Source organism: Dendropsophus ebraccatus, chromosome 14 (assembly GCF_027789765.1).
Source record: "Dendropsophus ebraccatus isolate aDenEbr1 chromosome 14, aDenEbr1.pat, whole genome shotgun sequence".
Lineage (NCBI taxonomy): Eukaryota > Metazoa > Chordata > Amphibia > Anura > Hylidae > Dendropsophus > Dendropsophus ebraccatus.
In genome coordinates this window covers 15,374,591-15,391,479 of record NC_091467.1, presented here as the reverse complement: position 1 = coordinate 15,391,479, position 16,889 = coordinate 15,374,591, and the positions used below count along the sequence as shown (strand labels likewise).

The following is a 16,889-nucleotide window of genomic DNA, read 5'->3' as shown; positions in this document are numbered from 1 at the left end:
TTATATACTTATATGTACTACTATATGTACTGATATGCACTACTATATATACTGATATATTCTATATATACTGATATATGCTTCTATACATACTGATATGTACTACTATATATGCTGATATATGCTCCTATATACACTGATACCTGTTTCTATATATACTAATATCTATCTATCTATCTATCTATCTATCTATCTATCTATCTATCATCTATCTATGCTCCAGTTGCGCTCATCTCTACTCATTCCTTCCACAGAGAGCGCCCCTCTTATCCTCAGGTTGTGCGTGGTATTGCAGCTCTGTTCTGTTAAAGTAAATGAATCCGAGTTGTAAAACCGCACACAACCTGAGGACAAATGTGGCACTGTTTTTGGAAGAATGTTGCTACGTTTAGACGCTGTATGACACCGGATTCCATAAGTGCCAACGTAACATATATTTTTGTATTAATCACGGCCGTTGTTTATCGGCAACAACGGCCGTACTTTTACAAAAATATACGTTGTGTGAACATAGCCCAACCCTGAATGAAGGATGAGGTGTGAGATGAATCGGTAAGTTGGCGACATCCGTTTCTCCGAATGGCAGATGTCACTGGAAAGAGGGTTGGGGCCAAAACAGTAACTTTTATTCTCAATGAAGATTAGCCACTGCCAGGGGTATCTTATGTCCCTCTGCCTATTGAGAACACATGCATGGTTGTTAGTGTTTAGCTCAGGGATGGGGAACCTTCGGCCCTCCAGCTGTTGCATAACTACAATTTTTAGTTGTCCGGGCATGATGGGAATTGTAGTTTTGCAACACGCATGCCTGGTTTAACTCATCTAATGCAGAAGTTTTTCCCCACCCCAATGTATTGTCTTATAGATATGCTTCCTCCAGTATATATGTATACATCCCCTTTGTTCATTGGGAGATAGGCTGATGCCAGAGGTATCTGCTTTATGGCTGTGATAACTGCAACCTCTGTAGCTACACCACTGATAGTTGGCTCCTATGGTCATATGTTGGGACAGTGGGGGAGATTTATCAAACATGGTGTAAAGTGAAACAGGCCCAGTTGCCCCTAGCAACCAATCAGATTCCACCTTTCATTCCTCACAGACTCTTTGGAAAATGAAAGGTGGAATCTGATTGGTTGCTAGGGGCAACTGAGCCAGTTTCACTTTACACCATGTTTGATAACTCTCCCCCAGTATGTTTATACTACATTGATATAGACAGAGACTGGCAGGGAACTACTATCTTGGGATTGTAGGGGGTTCACTACCAAAAATATATGGAAGGTGTGGCACCCTATGGGAAACAATATGGCTGCCATCTAGTGGCATAGGCAGTGGTCTCAGAGATCAGGGCCGTGGACCCAGTCATGTAAGGATGGTGATAAAACAATATAATAGATGAATAAATATTTTGCTGGCGGTGTTAGCCCATGTGTGCACTGGCTTCCTCTTTCCTGTTGTGCGCCTCGCAGCAGCGGCACCACTTCCTGTTTGATATATTAGTGTATTCGTATAGACACACGCAGCTGATTTCTTACAGAATCACTTCCATATTTGTGGCCAGGGTTGTTCCTATAGAATGTGCTGGATTTCTGCAAACACCATACAGTACAGAGGAATGGGATATATGAGGATACACCCTGGGGATGGGGAAAGGACAACAAGCCTGCGATCATCTATAACATAGAAATATTAATAACTCTTGATCAATTATTAGCGTTTGTTCCATGTTAGTCGCATTTCCCAGCAGACATGAGAGTCTAGTACTATTGGAGCATTGTTTGATCTTAGCTCTCAGCTGCAATACAGGTTAAGGCTATGTTCACACTACGTAAGAGACCGACCGTTCTGTGACCCGGCCAGTCTCTGAAAAGATCATACCCCATCACTGCAGTATCGGCCGGATGATCTTTAGCGCCGCAGAGTTATGATGCAGGGGCATCTGTGCGCGCCCGCATCAGAACTCCTCACAGCACACAATGGAGCATGCCACCGGAGCCGCTCGCTCCATTGTGTGCACTGACAGGGTTTTCTGCGGCTACTATTCACTGAATAGCGGCCGCAGAAAACTGACAAGTCAGTTTTCTACGGCGCCGCTAGGGATCCCGGCTGGAGTGTATACAATGTGTATACACTCCGGCCGGGATCCCTTCAGCCTGCAGCACTACGTAAGTTCAGTGGAAATCACGGCCGTTGTTCCAAATCACGTCCGTTGTTGATTTCCACGGAACTTACGTAGTGTGAACATAGCCTCAAATTGTACGGCTTCCCCGCTCCCCCTCCTATCCTTATTCCTACCAGATTGACAGCTGGATGTTTCATGCAGGGACAGTGATGGGAGGGGGAGACATTCCAGCCTGCAGCAACTCAGGAGTTGGGGACAGCCTGTTTAAGAGCAGCTTCAGATGTAGTGAATCGCTGCGGATTTCATGAGGGTAGCACTTTTTTCCTGCCCTGTAGGAAGCGGTGTATGCTCTCTGCTGCCAAATCCCCATAGAAAACCTCTCCTGCTCTGGACAGTACCTGTCATGGACAGAGGTGGCAGCAGAGAGCACTGTGTCAGACTGTACAGAATACACCACTTCCTGCAGGACATACAGCAGCTGATAAGTACTGGATTTGTATAACTTTCTGATACCAGTTGATGTATAAAAATGTCTATAAAGGGGTATTCGGGAATATTGGTGGCCTATGATAGGATATTGCTATATAATAATAGAGGGCCCGTAGAACGCCAGTTAGCGGGATTGAGCCAGCGCCTTTCCAAGGCAGTTCACTGCACAACGTCATCCTTAAGTGCAATAGAAAAAATTGATAGAAGCGACATGTTGTGCAATACCATCTGGGACTGCTGAAAAAAGCTTTAGGTGAACAGAATTGAGCAATGAGCCCTTGTATGCTGAATATTCATCCTAGTTATACAGTACATAGAGTGGGCTGTGCAGGATCAGGGGAGGGGAGCCTTTAATTTATCAATATCTAATCTATTATTGGTCGCACATCTCATTATGTAAACAGGTGATGTGCAGCCGCTAACAATGAAAGTTAAATGCTGCACAAGCAAAGCAGCGATCACTTGTGCAGTCTGACAGGGCGATCGATCGTGCCTTGTAAAGACGCTACAGACGAGCGCTCATCATTTGGTTCCATGTCTATTTGCCTTTATACATTGGTTATTATTTTTATTTTTTTTTATCTACAGTATTTAATTACTTGTGTTGATTTACTGCCATCTACTGGTCATAGTTGTTATTGCGCTTGTAAGAGAACGGTTAGGCTGCATTCACACGTTCAGTGTTTTCCCCGATCCGTGATTGTGGTCCGGCAGCTACCTCTGTGATCCGTGCAAAACAGTCTGTTTTTCATCCGTTTTGTATCCGTGTCTGGTTTTTTTATGGATCTGTGTTGAAGCATTTTAAATTACATTGATTACATCAAATTCCGTGTTTTTCACGGATGAACACGGATGTCACATCCGTGTACATCCGTGAAAAACACGGATCTCATTGACTTCTATGGGGAATCCTTTCCGTGCATCCGTTCCGAGTAATGACATGTCCTATTTTTTAACGGAACGGATCACGGATCCGTGAAATCACGGAACATCTGAATAGCCCAATAGAAAGCAATGGGCTGTAAAATTGTCCGTGCGCACGGACAACTTCCCGGAACGTGTGAATGCAGCCTAGCAGGTCTTTCAGTGCTGAGCATGCATTTACTGTATCTCTGTTTTTCACAACCTGCTTCAAAACTACAACTCCCAGCATGCTGTGACATCCAACAGCTGGAGAGCCACAGGTTGGGGGGACATATAGTGAGCTGGATTTTTATACATGCTTCCATTAGGCTGGGTTCACACTACGTTTTTGAAATGTTTTTTTTTTCATCCCTTTTTGCAAAAACAGGTACATTTAGGTACATTTGCTTTTAGTGTTGCATATAAATAGAATGGTGCTAGTGCGGGGGAAGCCCCCCTATGATGCGGCAGCATTGATTCTAATGGAGTCGCATCACAGAGGGGAGGGAGCACTGCCTCCAGTGCTTCAGCCTTGGTAATAGACCGGCGCCGTACACGGGAACTGGGCCTCGGTTAAAAAAAAGGACTGCGCTGGCACCGTTCTATTCATGTGCACCACTTATAGCCGATGTACCTGATAATACATTCGCTTTAGTGCCACTGTTGTTTTTTTTTTGTTTTTTTTGCAGAAATTAATAGTACAGGCGATTTTAAGAAACTTTGTAATTGGGTTTATTAGGCAAATCTGCCATTATCTGCATTCAAAAAGACTTTCCCCAGGTCCCCCCCCCTCCCTCCTCTCTCTCATCCACTGCTCATTATCAGGAAATCTTGACTCTTTTACATCAGTTGAGCCCTGGGTAACCTATGGAGAGGGAAGGGGGGAGGAGGGAGATTAGTCGCCAGCAGAAATCAGAGAACAAAGGATTACACAGCGAGACCTGTGTGAAAGCTGCTATTCAGAGGTCAGAGAGGTCAGTGCTGACTTCACAGGAGATAGCCCGGTGATGTAGCTGTAAATTAACTCTTTGTTGTCCTGTTTTGGTGCCTTATCACCCTCAACCCCTCCCCTCTCCATAGAAAACTATGAAGACAGGGGGGAGAGCTTCACACTGCTTTTTCATTATAAAATTGCATTTTACAGCTAATAAACCCAATTACAAAGTTTCTTAAAATCGCCTGTACTATTGATTTCTGCAAAAAAAAAAAAAAACATTTTAAACGACAGTGACACTTTAAGGCTAGTGCTATATGGCAATTACTGGTCGCCCCTCCAGATACCGCCGGGTTGCACTGACTGGTCACACTACTGCATCACTCATACAGGTGAATGAGATTGCAACCCTACAATTGCAAAGATCTATCCTCCATCACTTGTATTACTGGTAGTGCCACACACTGGTTCCTGGTTGTGTAACTGGGAATAACCATGTAGCCCAATCTATACCCAGTACCAGATATAACCCAGAGACGAGTGTGATGGTGCCTTTGCTAGAAACCATGTGGCACATGGCAATGCCTATAGGCATGAATAGCTCTGTAATGCGATGTTCAGAGCTATATGCCGCAATGTATTCTCTATTAGAGCTGTATGAAAATTACAGGTAAAATCCAGAGCCATCCCCAGCCATTAAACATACAACAGATGGATTCTTATCAGTGGGATCCACATTGAGGTTTATTGATCGCTTATAGATGAGAAAGTTTGTGTCTTCTTTGAGCATGAAAAGCCGTCCAGATCCCGGCATCATCCTTCACCATTGCTGGTTATACTGCACAGACTGTAAAGAAAGAGCATCATGTTAGATAATGTAGAGGACGCATGTTGTCTGGGTCCGCAGTATGACAGGCTGGGTGTAATGAGGCTTTAAAGGGGTTATCCCGTGAAAAACCTTTTCTTTCGAATCAACTGATTTCAGAAATTCAAATAGATTTTAATTTACTTCTGTTTAAAAATCTCCAGTCTTCCAGTATTTATCAGCTGCTGCATGTCCTACAGGAAGTGGTGTATTCTTTCCAGTCTGGCCACCTCTGTAAATGTCAGGAACTGTCCAGAGCAGCAGCAAATCCCCATAGAAAACTTCTACTGCTTTGGACAGTTCCTGACATGGACAGAGGTGGCAGCAGAGAGCACTGTTTCAGACTGGAAAGAATACACCACTTCCTGCAGGACATGCAGCAGCTGATAAGTTCTGGAAGACTTGAGATTTTTAAAAGGGAATAAATTACAGATCTATATAATGGTGCGTTTACACAGAGAGATTTATCTGACAGACTTTTGAAGCCAAAGCCAAGAATGGACTATGAACAGGGAACAGGTCATGAAGGAAAGATTGAGATATCTCCTCTTTCCGAATCCATTCCTGGCTTTGGCTTCCAAAATCTGTCAGATAAATCTCTCTGTGTAAACGCACCATAACTTTCTGACACCAGTTGATTTAAAAGAATTTTTTTTACTGGACTTATGCTTTTAGGTTTACTTTGCATTCTGTGGATTCTTTATCCTGCACACCACACTATTGGGACTAACCTATTTAATGGTGTTGGTGTTGAGACCCAGGAAGGGGCTTATACCACTCCAACCCCATGACAAGTGCCGCAGCCGTACATTAACACCTGCCCTTGCTAACAACATCTAGCTCCCCTGGGTTACCACATGTGCCTTGTGACTAAGAAGGAATCCCAATGTAAGTCAATGGGACCATCATGGTCGCAGGAAGAGCAGTGCACCTCTCCCCCACTTGTTCTAGTGATCAGTCGGGGCCAGAGCACCCAGACCCTGACCGGTCAAACTTTTGACATGTCTCTGAAATGTGAAGTTTTTTTTTTTTTTTTTTTCAGGTAATAGCTACTCATTAGGTATTTCTACATGCCCATCCCCAGCTAGATAAGTGCTGAATAGCCCTTTACAGAGTAGGTTTAGGCTGTTCTATCTCAGGGTAGCATAAAATAGTGACAGAGAAGCTGAAAAAATTATATATCACTTACATTGATATCCTTCTGAATAACAGACAATAAGTAGTTCTCTCCTTTATGTGCGTGAGCCCAGTAGTCCTGGATATTCATGAGAAGCAGAAAACTCCACCCACCAGCTGCTGATGGGCATTTATCTATCCATGCTGTGTATAGGCAGTCAGCTATCAATCAGCAGCTGGAGGGCGGGGGAGGGGTGTGGCAAGAATCCTATTCTCCTGCATATTAGGAGAACGGCTGAACAGAATGATGTCAGTAATACACCGATCTGTTCAGCATTTCTGTCACTAGTTTATACTGCCCTCATTTAAGGTGAAATATACCTAGTCATAGATTCACTTTAACTATAAGCATTCATAATCACTGCACCTCTTGGGGCGCTGCACAGAGGTGCCTAACTACTATTTGGTAGCACAAAGAGGGCTTATATGTTATACACACAGAGGGCCTAACTACTATGTGGGGCACAGGAGTGCACCCTTGGCTAACCTTCAAATACCAGTACCTCTTTGTCGTCCCTGGCCTGACTACACTACCACTATTTTAACCATTTTACCTCCTATGTTATCAGCTTCTACCCAAACAATATATTAACAATCTCCTAAGTACCACGTAGGACTATTAAATGCCTCCTTTTTCAATGCCAACCTTTCAGCAGGTCACGCACCGCTGCCATTCGATCCTGTAGATGGAACATTTATTGTAGCATGAATAGATATGGGTGGCATGGGAAATAACTAATCTGAAAGCCGCATTGGCCCATATGGGATTCTCAGGTGACTTTTTATTGTTTTACGCATACTAAGGGTGGTGTCGGCAGCTATTCATTGTCGATTTCACAAGACAATAAGTGTTTAGAGTCTCCAGTTGACCGACCTTCTCACGTCTCAGATCACTATATATATATATATATATATATATATATATATGAAGGTGGACTTAGATCACTGCAGGGTCCATTGCATCCTGTGTATGTGACCGTATAGACCAGAGTTATGGAACCTTGTCTCTCCAGCTGTTGCAAAACTACAACTCCCATCATGCCTGGACAGCCAAAGCTAACGCTTTGGCTGTCCAGGCATGATGGGAGTTGTAGTTTTGCAACAGCTGGAAAGCCAAGGTTCCCTACCCCTTACCCAGATCTATATTGGTCTATGATCAGTGACTGCATTTACCTCCTGGTCATATAAGAGGGTGACTCTCATAGAACCCGTATTAGATCCATGTTGATCTGTATGGGCCTCATACTCACATTATATCGGCTCTGCAGCTTTGCTGCGTAGTCATCGTCGCAGGTTGTGGGGGGGTGGTACGTCCCCTGGGAGCAGTGCTTGCAGTTCTTATCTGCTGCAAAAGCCAATACATAGTGCCTGTGTTAGTCTTATTGATCTTGTTTGCAGGCATCACCCTGTGCTCGATCTCGTATGGTTTCCTCACCTGGGATTCTTTTGTTGGGTTCACAAGCAATTCTCACGTGTCTGGAGGAATCGGCAGGAGCTTGGACTATATTTTCCCTCTGCTAAATATAAGCAGTCTGTTATGTTACAGTACAGTACTAAGGCGACATGCTAAAAAATAACACAGAACATACCATAATAATACCAATGACGGTTTGTAGTATATGAAGCTTCATAGTGGAATATCAAACATAGAAAACAAACATGCTATTGTATATGGTATTACATGTCTGCAATCAAAATGGGGGAGATTTATCAAACATGGTGTAAAGTGAAACAGGCCCAGTTACCCCTAGCAACCAATCAGATTCCACCTTTCATTCCTCACAGACACTTTGGAAAATGAAAGGTGGAATCTGATTGGTTGCTAGGGGCAACTGGGCCAGTTTCACTTTACACCATGTTTATTAAATCTCCCCTATAGTATCTGTGTCCCCTGCTCCTGAGGGGCCCCTCGACCCACTGGGTGCTGTGCCTAGCACTTTAACTGTAAGCGTTTACAGTTAAAGGGGTATTCCGCTCAAAGATAACTTTTCATATATTGCTGCCCATGGTGAGACTAACAATTCCTTCCATACTTGTTATCTATTCAGTCTCCTTCTCCTAGTTCTGAGCTGCTACTTGAATACAAACAAATTCTGTGTGTGAGCTTTTCTCTCCGCCTCCTCCCTTCTGAGACAAAGTCCCTGGCAGGCTTTATCTGCAACTTTGTAGCTTCTTTGTAATGCTGGGAGGGTTCATCTGAGGTCAAGTTGCAGATGAACTCACTGCAATGAAACCTCCCAGCATTAGAAAGTTGCAAATAGGGACTTGTTTACATCAGCCATCTTAGAAGGGAGGGGGAAGGAGAGGAAGGCAGAGAGAAAGGCTCACACATAGTTCTTTGTGTCTTCAGCAGAAAGCAGCAGCTCAGAACTGGGGGAAGGAGACAGAATAGATAGTGTCAGAAAGTTATATAGATTTGTAATTTACTTCTATTCATAAAAACACAAGTCTTCTAGTACTTGTCAGCTGCTGCATGTACTGCACGAAGTGGCGTATTCTTTCCAGTCTGACATAGTGCTCTCTGCTGCAACCTCTGTCCATGTCAGGAACTGTCCAGGACAGGAGAGGTTTTCTATGGGGAATTGCTGCTGCTCTGGACAGTTCCTGACATGGACAGAGGTGGCAGCAGAGAGCACTGTGTCAGACTGGAAAGAATACAGCACTTCCTGCAGGACATACAGCAGCTGAAAAGTACTTAATACTTATATAATTAAGGAAGCACACAGTGGGGTTCTATATACTACTGGGGGAGCCCACAGTGGGGGCTATATACTACTGGGGAGTGCACAGGGGGCTATATACTACTGGGGGAGAGCACAGGGGGGCTATATACTACTGGGGGAGCGCACAGGGGGGCTATATTCTATTGGGGAGCGCACTGGAGGGCTATATACTACTAGGGAGTGCACAGGGGGCTGTATACTACTGGGGGAGCGCACAGGAGGGCTATATACTGCTGGGGGAGAGCACAGGGGGCTATATACTACTGGGGAAGAGCACAGGGGACCTATATATTACTGGGGGAGCGCACAGGGGGCCTATATACTAATGAGGGAGCACACAGGGGTCTATATACTACTGGGGAGCAACAGGGGGGCTATATACTACTGGGGGAGCGCACAGGGGTCGATATACTACTGGCGGAGCAACAGGGGGGCTATATACTAGTGGGGGAGCGCACAGGGGGGCTATATACTACTGGCGGAGTGCAAAGGGGTCTATATACTACTGGGGGAGCAACAGGTGGGCTATATACTACTGGGGGCAGTCACCCCCTTTGTACCTAATTTGATAGGGCTGGTGAGAGAGAAAAAATGCCAGTTTTCCCACTAATAAGCATTAATTCTGATGTTCAGCTCGGACCTTCACCTGACAAAAGTTGTTGAGTACCCCTGGTCTACACCAAAGTAGCTTTAGATTGCAGGAAGTGCTGAATATATACAGTATCATGCAGAACAATGCACTAATATTAGTAAGGATTAGCAAGAACATTGCTATTGTAGATGGATTGTCACTATACGTATTGATTCGTAATGCCTGGGATAGTTCCTGCAGCTGTAAATGATAGCCCTTGTGCTGCACGTGTACGTCACAGAGGTCTATTTGTTGTGGAGGCTATAAGGGAACAATGACTGCAAGTGGCCTGGCTTGTAATTTCATGCCGTGTCATTGTAACATAATTCCTCCACTCAAAATGGCATGAATCACCTCATTGCAGTGATTGGCATCTATGCCCCCCCCCCTATATATTATTAATGGGGGCGAGGTTCAGTCTGCGGCAATACAGGTAGCTGTATCTTCGACCTTTTCACCTGTTAACCCTATAAAACGTACCTATCAACTAAAAAAAAATAACTTTTTGGTTGGGGTCTGTGTGTTCAGATGCCACCATTCTCTAATCACTTCTTTCCCTTTCTCACTGCAGGAGAGACAGACTGAGGGCCAGTGAGTGAGATGGTTAGAGCAGTGAAGCTGGAAGAGAAGCGCTAGGTTGCATGCTTCTCCCTGCTTGTTCTAGTAATCCATGAACCAAGATAAACCAAGACTTTTGGGTTGGGGTTTCTGCTGAGTCTAAAGGCCTTACTACACCAAGCGATTATCGGACGTATTTGGCTGATTATCGGACGTTGCTGCCGATAATCGCTTGGTGTAATAGATAGTGTTAAAAGGCAACGATCAGCCAACATGCTCGATGTCGGCTGATCTTTGTCTTTCAACATGTTGAAAAAAATGACAACGATAATGGCGGTCTGCTGGCTGCCGCCTAGTGTAATAGGAATGGTGGCAGCAGACCACCACTATCTTCAATGGGCCACCCAGATGTTCCGGCAGCTCCCCCGCACTTACCTGCTTGCTGCCAGTGCAGGAAACGAGGAGCAAGCGAGCACTGATCTGACAAGTTGGCGCTCGCTTGCTCCTCTTGATTAGCCCGTGTAATAGCGCCTTAAGACCACTGGTTTATTGAAAGGCCTCATACATATTACAGTATGGCCAGCTTTAGTTTCCAAGTGAAGTTCTGCAAAATACTGAAACTACATAAATAAATTATAGGACTACTCACTGAGAAGACAGCCCCTTTAAGTATCGACTCTGTTGTGCCATTGGTATTAAAGGGATACTCTATTTAAAAAAAAATAATCTTTTCATTCAACTGGTGTCAGAAAGTTATATAGATTTGTAGTTTACTTCTCTTTAAAAATCTCCAGTTTTCCGATACTTATCAGCTGCTGTATGTCCTGCAGGAAGTAGGTATTCTTTCCAGTCTGACACAGTGCTCTCTGCTGCCACCTCTGTCCATGTCAGGAACTGTCCAGATCAGTAGCAAATCCTCATAGAAAACCTTTCCTGCTCTGGACAGTTCCTGACATGGACAGAGATGGCAGCAGAGAGCACTGTGTCAGACTGGAAAGAATACACCACTTCCTGCAGGACATACAGCAGCTGATAAGTACTGGAAAACTTGGAGATTAAAAATCTGTAAAAATTTCTGACAAAAACTAAATATGTAATACTGTAAAATTACAGTAAATTATAACTTTTTGATGTGATCTCAGGTCAGAGGTCTGAACTAATGGACAAGTTTTTTAGAAATTTGTGGGGAACTCATTCCTCTAATGCAATCCTTAGTTCCATAATGCAATTTTAATATTTTTCCCCATTAAACCAAGTCTCAGCCTCAGAAATTTTTTGTAAAGTAGCACTGGATTTTACAGACGCAGCCGTAGCCCGGCCAGCACCATCCTGCTATATTGTATTAGGCTGGGTTCACACTGCGTTTTTAGCATACATTTAACGGATCCGTTTTTTCTTAACGGACCAAAAAATAGTGTCAGCAACGTTTTTGTGTCTGTAAAAAAAAACGGATCCGTTTTGATCCGTTTTTTTTTTTTATAATGGAAGTCAATGGAAAAACGGATCAAAACGGATGAAAAAAATGGATTGCAAAAACGCAGTGTGAACCCAGACTTATAGTAATCTTTGTGTTTATTTAATCCATTGCGATTATGACTTTCTGTTTATATACCGTAAAGTGATAGGCGCAGTATCCATAACACTCACCATTTTCTCTTGGTTGGATCTTCTCCTGTCCAGGGCATGCTGCCTCCTCCTCGCCTCCCAGTGATACGCTGACATAGTTTTCAGTGTCCTGTAAGAAGAGGAATCGCCTTACACTTAGAGCGAGCAAAAATAAATAAATAAAATAATATGCAGAATACAAGAACGGAATTCCAGAAAAAAAAAAAAAAGATCTTCGATTTTAAGATGCGTTATGAGTCTTATTACCCTCAGAGCTGCGCTCATAGGAGTTCATTACAGCCCAGTGGGATAGAGCTGAATGGCTGACTGGTGAATGTCAGCCTCCGCTCCCCTGCCACAGGGAATTAACATCACAATGCAGTGTCCTGGCAACACCACACAATGAGCAAGCGTCCCCGGGAGATAGCATGGGCTCCTCTTAAAGGGATACAAACCAGATACTTTCTTTTCTAATGTCTCATAAGACATTCATTATAGGAATAGACTATAAGCTCTCTTATTGTATCCTGTGAAGAGCAAGAATATGCATCTTATATGGGTGGCCATATGCCGTTACCCTATGGGCTGTATGAATGTTGATGGGGATCCAAGTGTTAGAGCCGGGATGAGGAACCTTCGGCCCTCCAGCTGTTGCAAAACTACAATTCCCATCATGCCTGGACAGCCGAAGGCTGCAACAGCTGGAGGGCCGAACAGCAACAGCTGTTTTTGCAACAGCTGGAGGGCCGAAGGTTCCCCATCCAAGTGTTAGAGGTTTGAGAAGGGACACAAGTGCGGACCAACCCGTCCCGGGATGCAGTGGTGAACCAAAGACAGCAGGGCCTGATCTATGACCTAAGGAAAACACCACTGTAGTTTTTGATTCAAAACCACAAATAAAATATTTAAGAACTTAACCCTTTGAGGACCAGGCCCAAAATAACCCAGTGGACCGCGCAAATTTTCATTTTTGTGTTTTCGTTTTTCCCTCCTCCCCTTCTAAGAGCTTTAGCACTTTCAGTTTTCTATCTACAGGGCCATGTAAGTGCTTGTTTGTTACAGGAATAGTTGTACTTTGTTATGGCGTCTTTCAACATGTATGACGGAATCCCAAAGTGATTATTTAGGAAGATATAAATTGGTGAAATCGTAAAAAAGAATGCAATATTGTTACGTTTGGGGGGTTCCTGTGTCTACGTAATGCAGTATATGGTAACAGCGACATGATACTATTATTCTATAGGTCAGTCCGAACACAACCATATGCAGGTTTACACAAATTGTCTAATGTTATATGTTTTTTTATTAATGAAATCCTTTTTTTTGCAATTAATTATTAATAAAATGGGCCTATTGTGACTCGGTAATGATTCCCGCTGTCTGCCCGCTCCGTGCAGCGGGCAGATCCAGCGGGAGGACAGCCTGGAAAACTGGGATACAGCCATAGCCATAGGCTGTATCCCAGTTTTCCAGGCGTTACTCCCGCTGTATCCACCTGCTCCACGGAGCGGGCAGACAGCGGGAATCTGCTGCCGAGCGTTCGGGTTCATACATTCATAGGTTCGGACCATCCCTAATTGTGACGCTTATAACGGTTTTATTTTTTCACCTACAGGGCTGTATGGGGTGTCATTTTTTCCTCCATGATCTTTAGTTTTTATTAATACTATATTTATGAAGCCTGTGGCAGACTTAATCAACAGAGCACCATTAGACCACACGGAGAAAGGCGAGAGACCTCTGGCGGTCTGTTAAAGTGATCGGGACCCCCACAGTCACACTGCGGGGGTCCCGATCAGTAAGTGACAGACGTTTAAGGGGTTAATGACATGCTGATGCACGATTGCTGCAGAGTGTCATTAACAGTGAGGGCCAGGCTGCTCACTGCAGCCGGCCCCCACCTCCTATGAAGCATGCTCCGCTTCGGAGCACGGTTCCTAGGAAAGGACGTAACGGTGCACCCAGGGTCGTCTGGGGACAGACTTTCAGGGCGTACCGGTACGTCCTTAGTTGTGTAGGGGTTAAAGGGGTACTTCTTTTTATTTTCATTTATTTTTTTTTTTTAATCGACTGATTGCAGAAATTTATACTGATTTGTAAATGACTTCTACTTAAAAATCTTAAGTCTTCATGTACTTATCAGCTGCTGTATGTCCTGCAGGAAGTGGTGTATTCTTTCCAGTCTGACACATTGCTCTCTGCTGCCACCTCTGTCCACTAGAGCATGCTGGGTGTAGTTGTCCTTGTCCATGGCAGCAGCAGGAGGCTGTGATCCTCACCAGGGCCGATTCTGGGGTTTCGCCCGCCTGAGGCAAACCTCAGGCGGCTGCCCTGAGTGGTGGCCGGCACCCACCCCCCCCCCACCCCCGCCGCCGCAGCCATCCACTCACCTGTCCCACACCGCAGCCGGCCCGCGCTCTCTGTTGTCTCCACATCCCGTCAGGTCCCGCGATGTCACCCTGCAGCTGTCACGGACCTCCAGGCTGTGGTGAGTGAGTGGGGTGATCGGGTCGCGCGGGGCTGTCCCGCGCGACACGATCACCCCAGCGCGTCCCCCACTGACCCCGGGCACTCATCACAGCCTGGAGGTCCGTGACAGCTGCAGGGTGACATCGCGGGACCTGACGGGATGTGGAGAGCACGGGCGACGGGACAGGTGAGCGGCCGCTGTCACTTTTGTTAAGTGATACTTAACAAAAATGACAGCAGGGGGGACATAATGCCGCCCCCTGCCGGACCGCAAAATCTGCCGCCTGAGGCGGAAGGCTCATTCCGCCTCATGGCAGAAGCGGGCCTGATCCTCACCCTGCAGCCCTCTCCTCTATCGTCCCGACTGCCACACCAGTCTCACCAGGAAGACGGAGGAAATCACATGGTACAGGAGGGAGGGGGAGGGGGAAGCTACACACTCCGGAGCAGAGCGTCCTGTAGCCTCTGTGTGACCCCTGATAGCAGCTATTAGCTGTAGCCAGGGATCACTGACAGAGGCTGCACTGTGCGGTCCTGCACCTAACACTCACTGTAACTGGGGCAGGGGGCCCCTGGGGGATGGGGGCCCTGGGCAACTGCCCTCTTTGCCCCCCCCTAACGCCGACCCTGCTTACCTGTACACGTTCCCCCTGAATCTTCCTACAGGTCTTCAGCAGCCTCCAGCCTGCTCAGCCAATCACACTGGACAACAGGACAACACTGTGGCCAGTAATTGGCTCAGTGGTCTGTCTCTTACGAAATGAACATGACAGCCGGCTCAGCCAATTACTGGTTGCAGTGCTTTCCCATCTCAGTCAGTGGAGGCAGATTACTGAACAGCATTAAAAGAGTTAAACACCTGCAATCATTTAGCTGTTTTAGTGCGGTTCGCTTAAAGGTCAAGTCTGTCAGATTATAAAATCCAGCAACTGCCAGGGGCAGGGGGGAAACTTATTACAAGTACTAACTTACCTATCCTCGTACCCATGGTGAGCGTCAGGACCGGCCTCGGGCCCCCGCCAGAAGGCATCTTGTCCTGATTTGTAATGACGGCCTGTCCCAGGTGATGGACTGGCTGCTCAGCCAATCAGTGACAGGAACAGTGCTCCGCCCTAGTCACTGCCAGTCCATCAGCTGGGTTGTGACATGTCAGCTCCAGAGATCCTGGAACACGGCAGGGGTCCCGAGGCCGATCCCGCTGCTCACCGCGGGCACAGGGAGAGGTAAGTAACTACTTTTATCAATTTCCTCCCTGCCCCTGCCGGCTGCCAGATTTTATAATCCACCGCACTTCTCCTTTAAGGTTCTGTTGGGACAAACCCAAATTTTGCTTCAAACTTTGCCGATCCCTTGTTATAAACATGCCGATTCGCTCATTTCTATCCACACACATAAAATATAGTTTGTACATTGTTGAGCGGGCTCGGGGAATCAAGTGCCGACCGTTTGGGCCCGGAGAACATTGCCGAAGCAGAACAGTTTATCAATATCTGATGCAGTGTTTATTTTATTAAAAAAAAAAAAAAAAAAAGAAGGAATTGCCAAAAATATCAGGAAAAACTGCAAAAATAGCAGCGCAAAAATGAGGCCACCCTGAATGAGTTCTTTGCTGCACACCATATGCCGGCATATTGTCTCCAGTCATTTATCTGGGAAGAAGAAATAATGCATTCAATGTTACGTCTTGCACATTTTGATACTCATGCTGTTTAGTCTCGGGTTTCTAGGAATGTCTCCCCTGTAACGTGTCAATAAACTAATCCGCACCGATACCCGCTGTGTAACAATGTGTTAATGGAGCACAGGTGCTAATGAAGCTGGCAAACCGATTGTTAGAGGAACAAGCAGGGACTATCAGGTCTGTGCAATCAGATTAGAGCTAAGCCCTGTCTGCTGGTACACACAGTCACTATGCAGGCATCATTAGCTTTCTTCTTAATGTTTAATGACACAATGGTGAAATCTTAATCCCATCAATAGACAAAACTACTGTCCAGACCTCATCTCTAATATCACTGGGTTCAAAGTTTAAGTAGTGCCGATCAATGTTATAGGAAGTCGACTGGCCGTTCTCTTTAATTTACACCTATAAAATATTGGGAGCCTTGTAATAGGTTCTTTGAGGGTATGTTCGCACATGGAAGGCTGAACTGGAGTTAAATGATTAATTTCCGCAATGAAGTGATGCAGCGCTGCAATGAAATGATAAATTACTGCAATTAAAGGATGCAGTAATGCAAGGAAAGTGCAATGTGAATGTGTGGTGTCCCACCACTGGTGTTTTTTTCTGTCTATTATGAGCCTGTCACAAAGTTTTCACTTAAGGTCAAGTGATGATGAGGTATTCTAAAGTTTCACCACTAGGTGTCAGTGTTTTATATTCTCTTATGTATGTGCACAGCTGAAGTCAG

At 45.2% G+C, this 16,889-nt stretch overlaps 1 protein-coding gene and 1 pseudogene across 9 annotated transcripts in view; one reads left to right on the top strand and one right to left on the bottom strand.

Annotated features, from left to right (window-relative positions):
• Positions 1 to 16,889, top strand: part of LOC138772585 (catenin alpha-1 pseudogene) — a 719,716-nt pseudogene that overhangs the window by 281,449 nt on the left and 421,378 nt on the right.
• Positions 5,168 to 16,889, bottom strand: part of CCDC200 (coiled-coil domain containing 200) — a 101,796-nt gene continuing 90,074 nt past the window's right edge. For 7 of the 9 annotated variants that reach the window (XM_069952681.1, XM_069952684.1, XM_069952680.1 and 4 more), the window contains 4 exons: positions 12,052 to 12,139; positions 7,928 to 8,009; positions 7,743 to 7,837; positions 5,168 to 5,298 (listed from right to left, as the gene is read on the bottom strand). In XM_069952681.1, the coding sequence (XP_069808782.1) occupies positions 5,272 to 5,298; positions 7,743 to 7,837; positions 7,928 to 8,009; positions 12,052 to 12,126 (279 nt within the window). In that variant the 5' untranslated portion in view covers positions 12,127 to 12,139 and the 3' untranslated portion in view covers positions 5,168 to 5,271. The remainder of the gene's footprint in view (positions 5,299 to 7,742; positions 7,838 to 7,927; positions 8,010 to 12,051; positions 12,140 to 16,889) is intronic. The other 2 variants (XM_069952679.1, XM_069952678.1) reach the window with 2 other exon arrangements.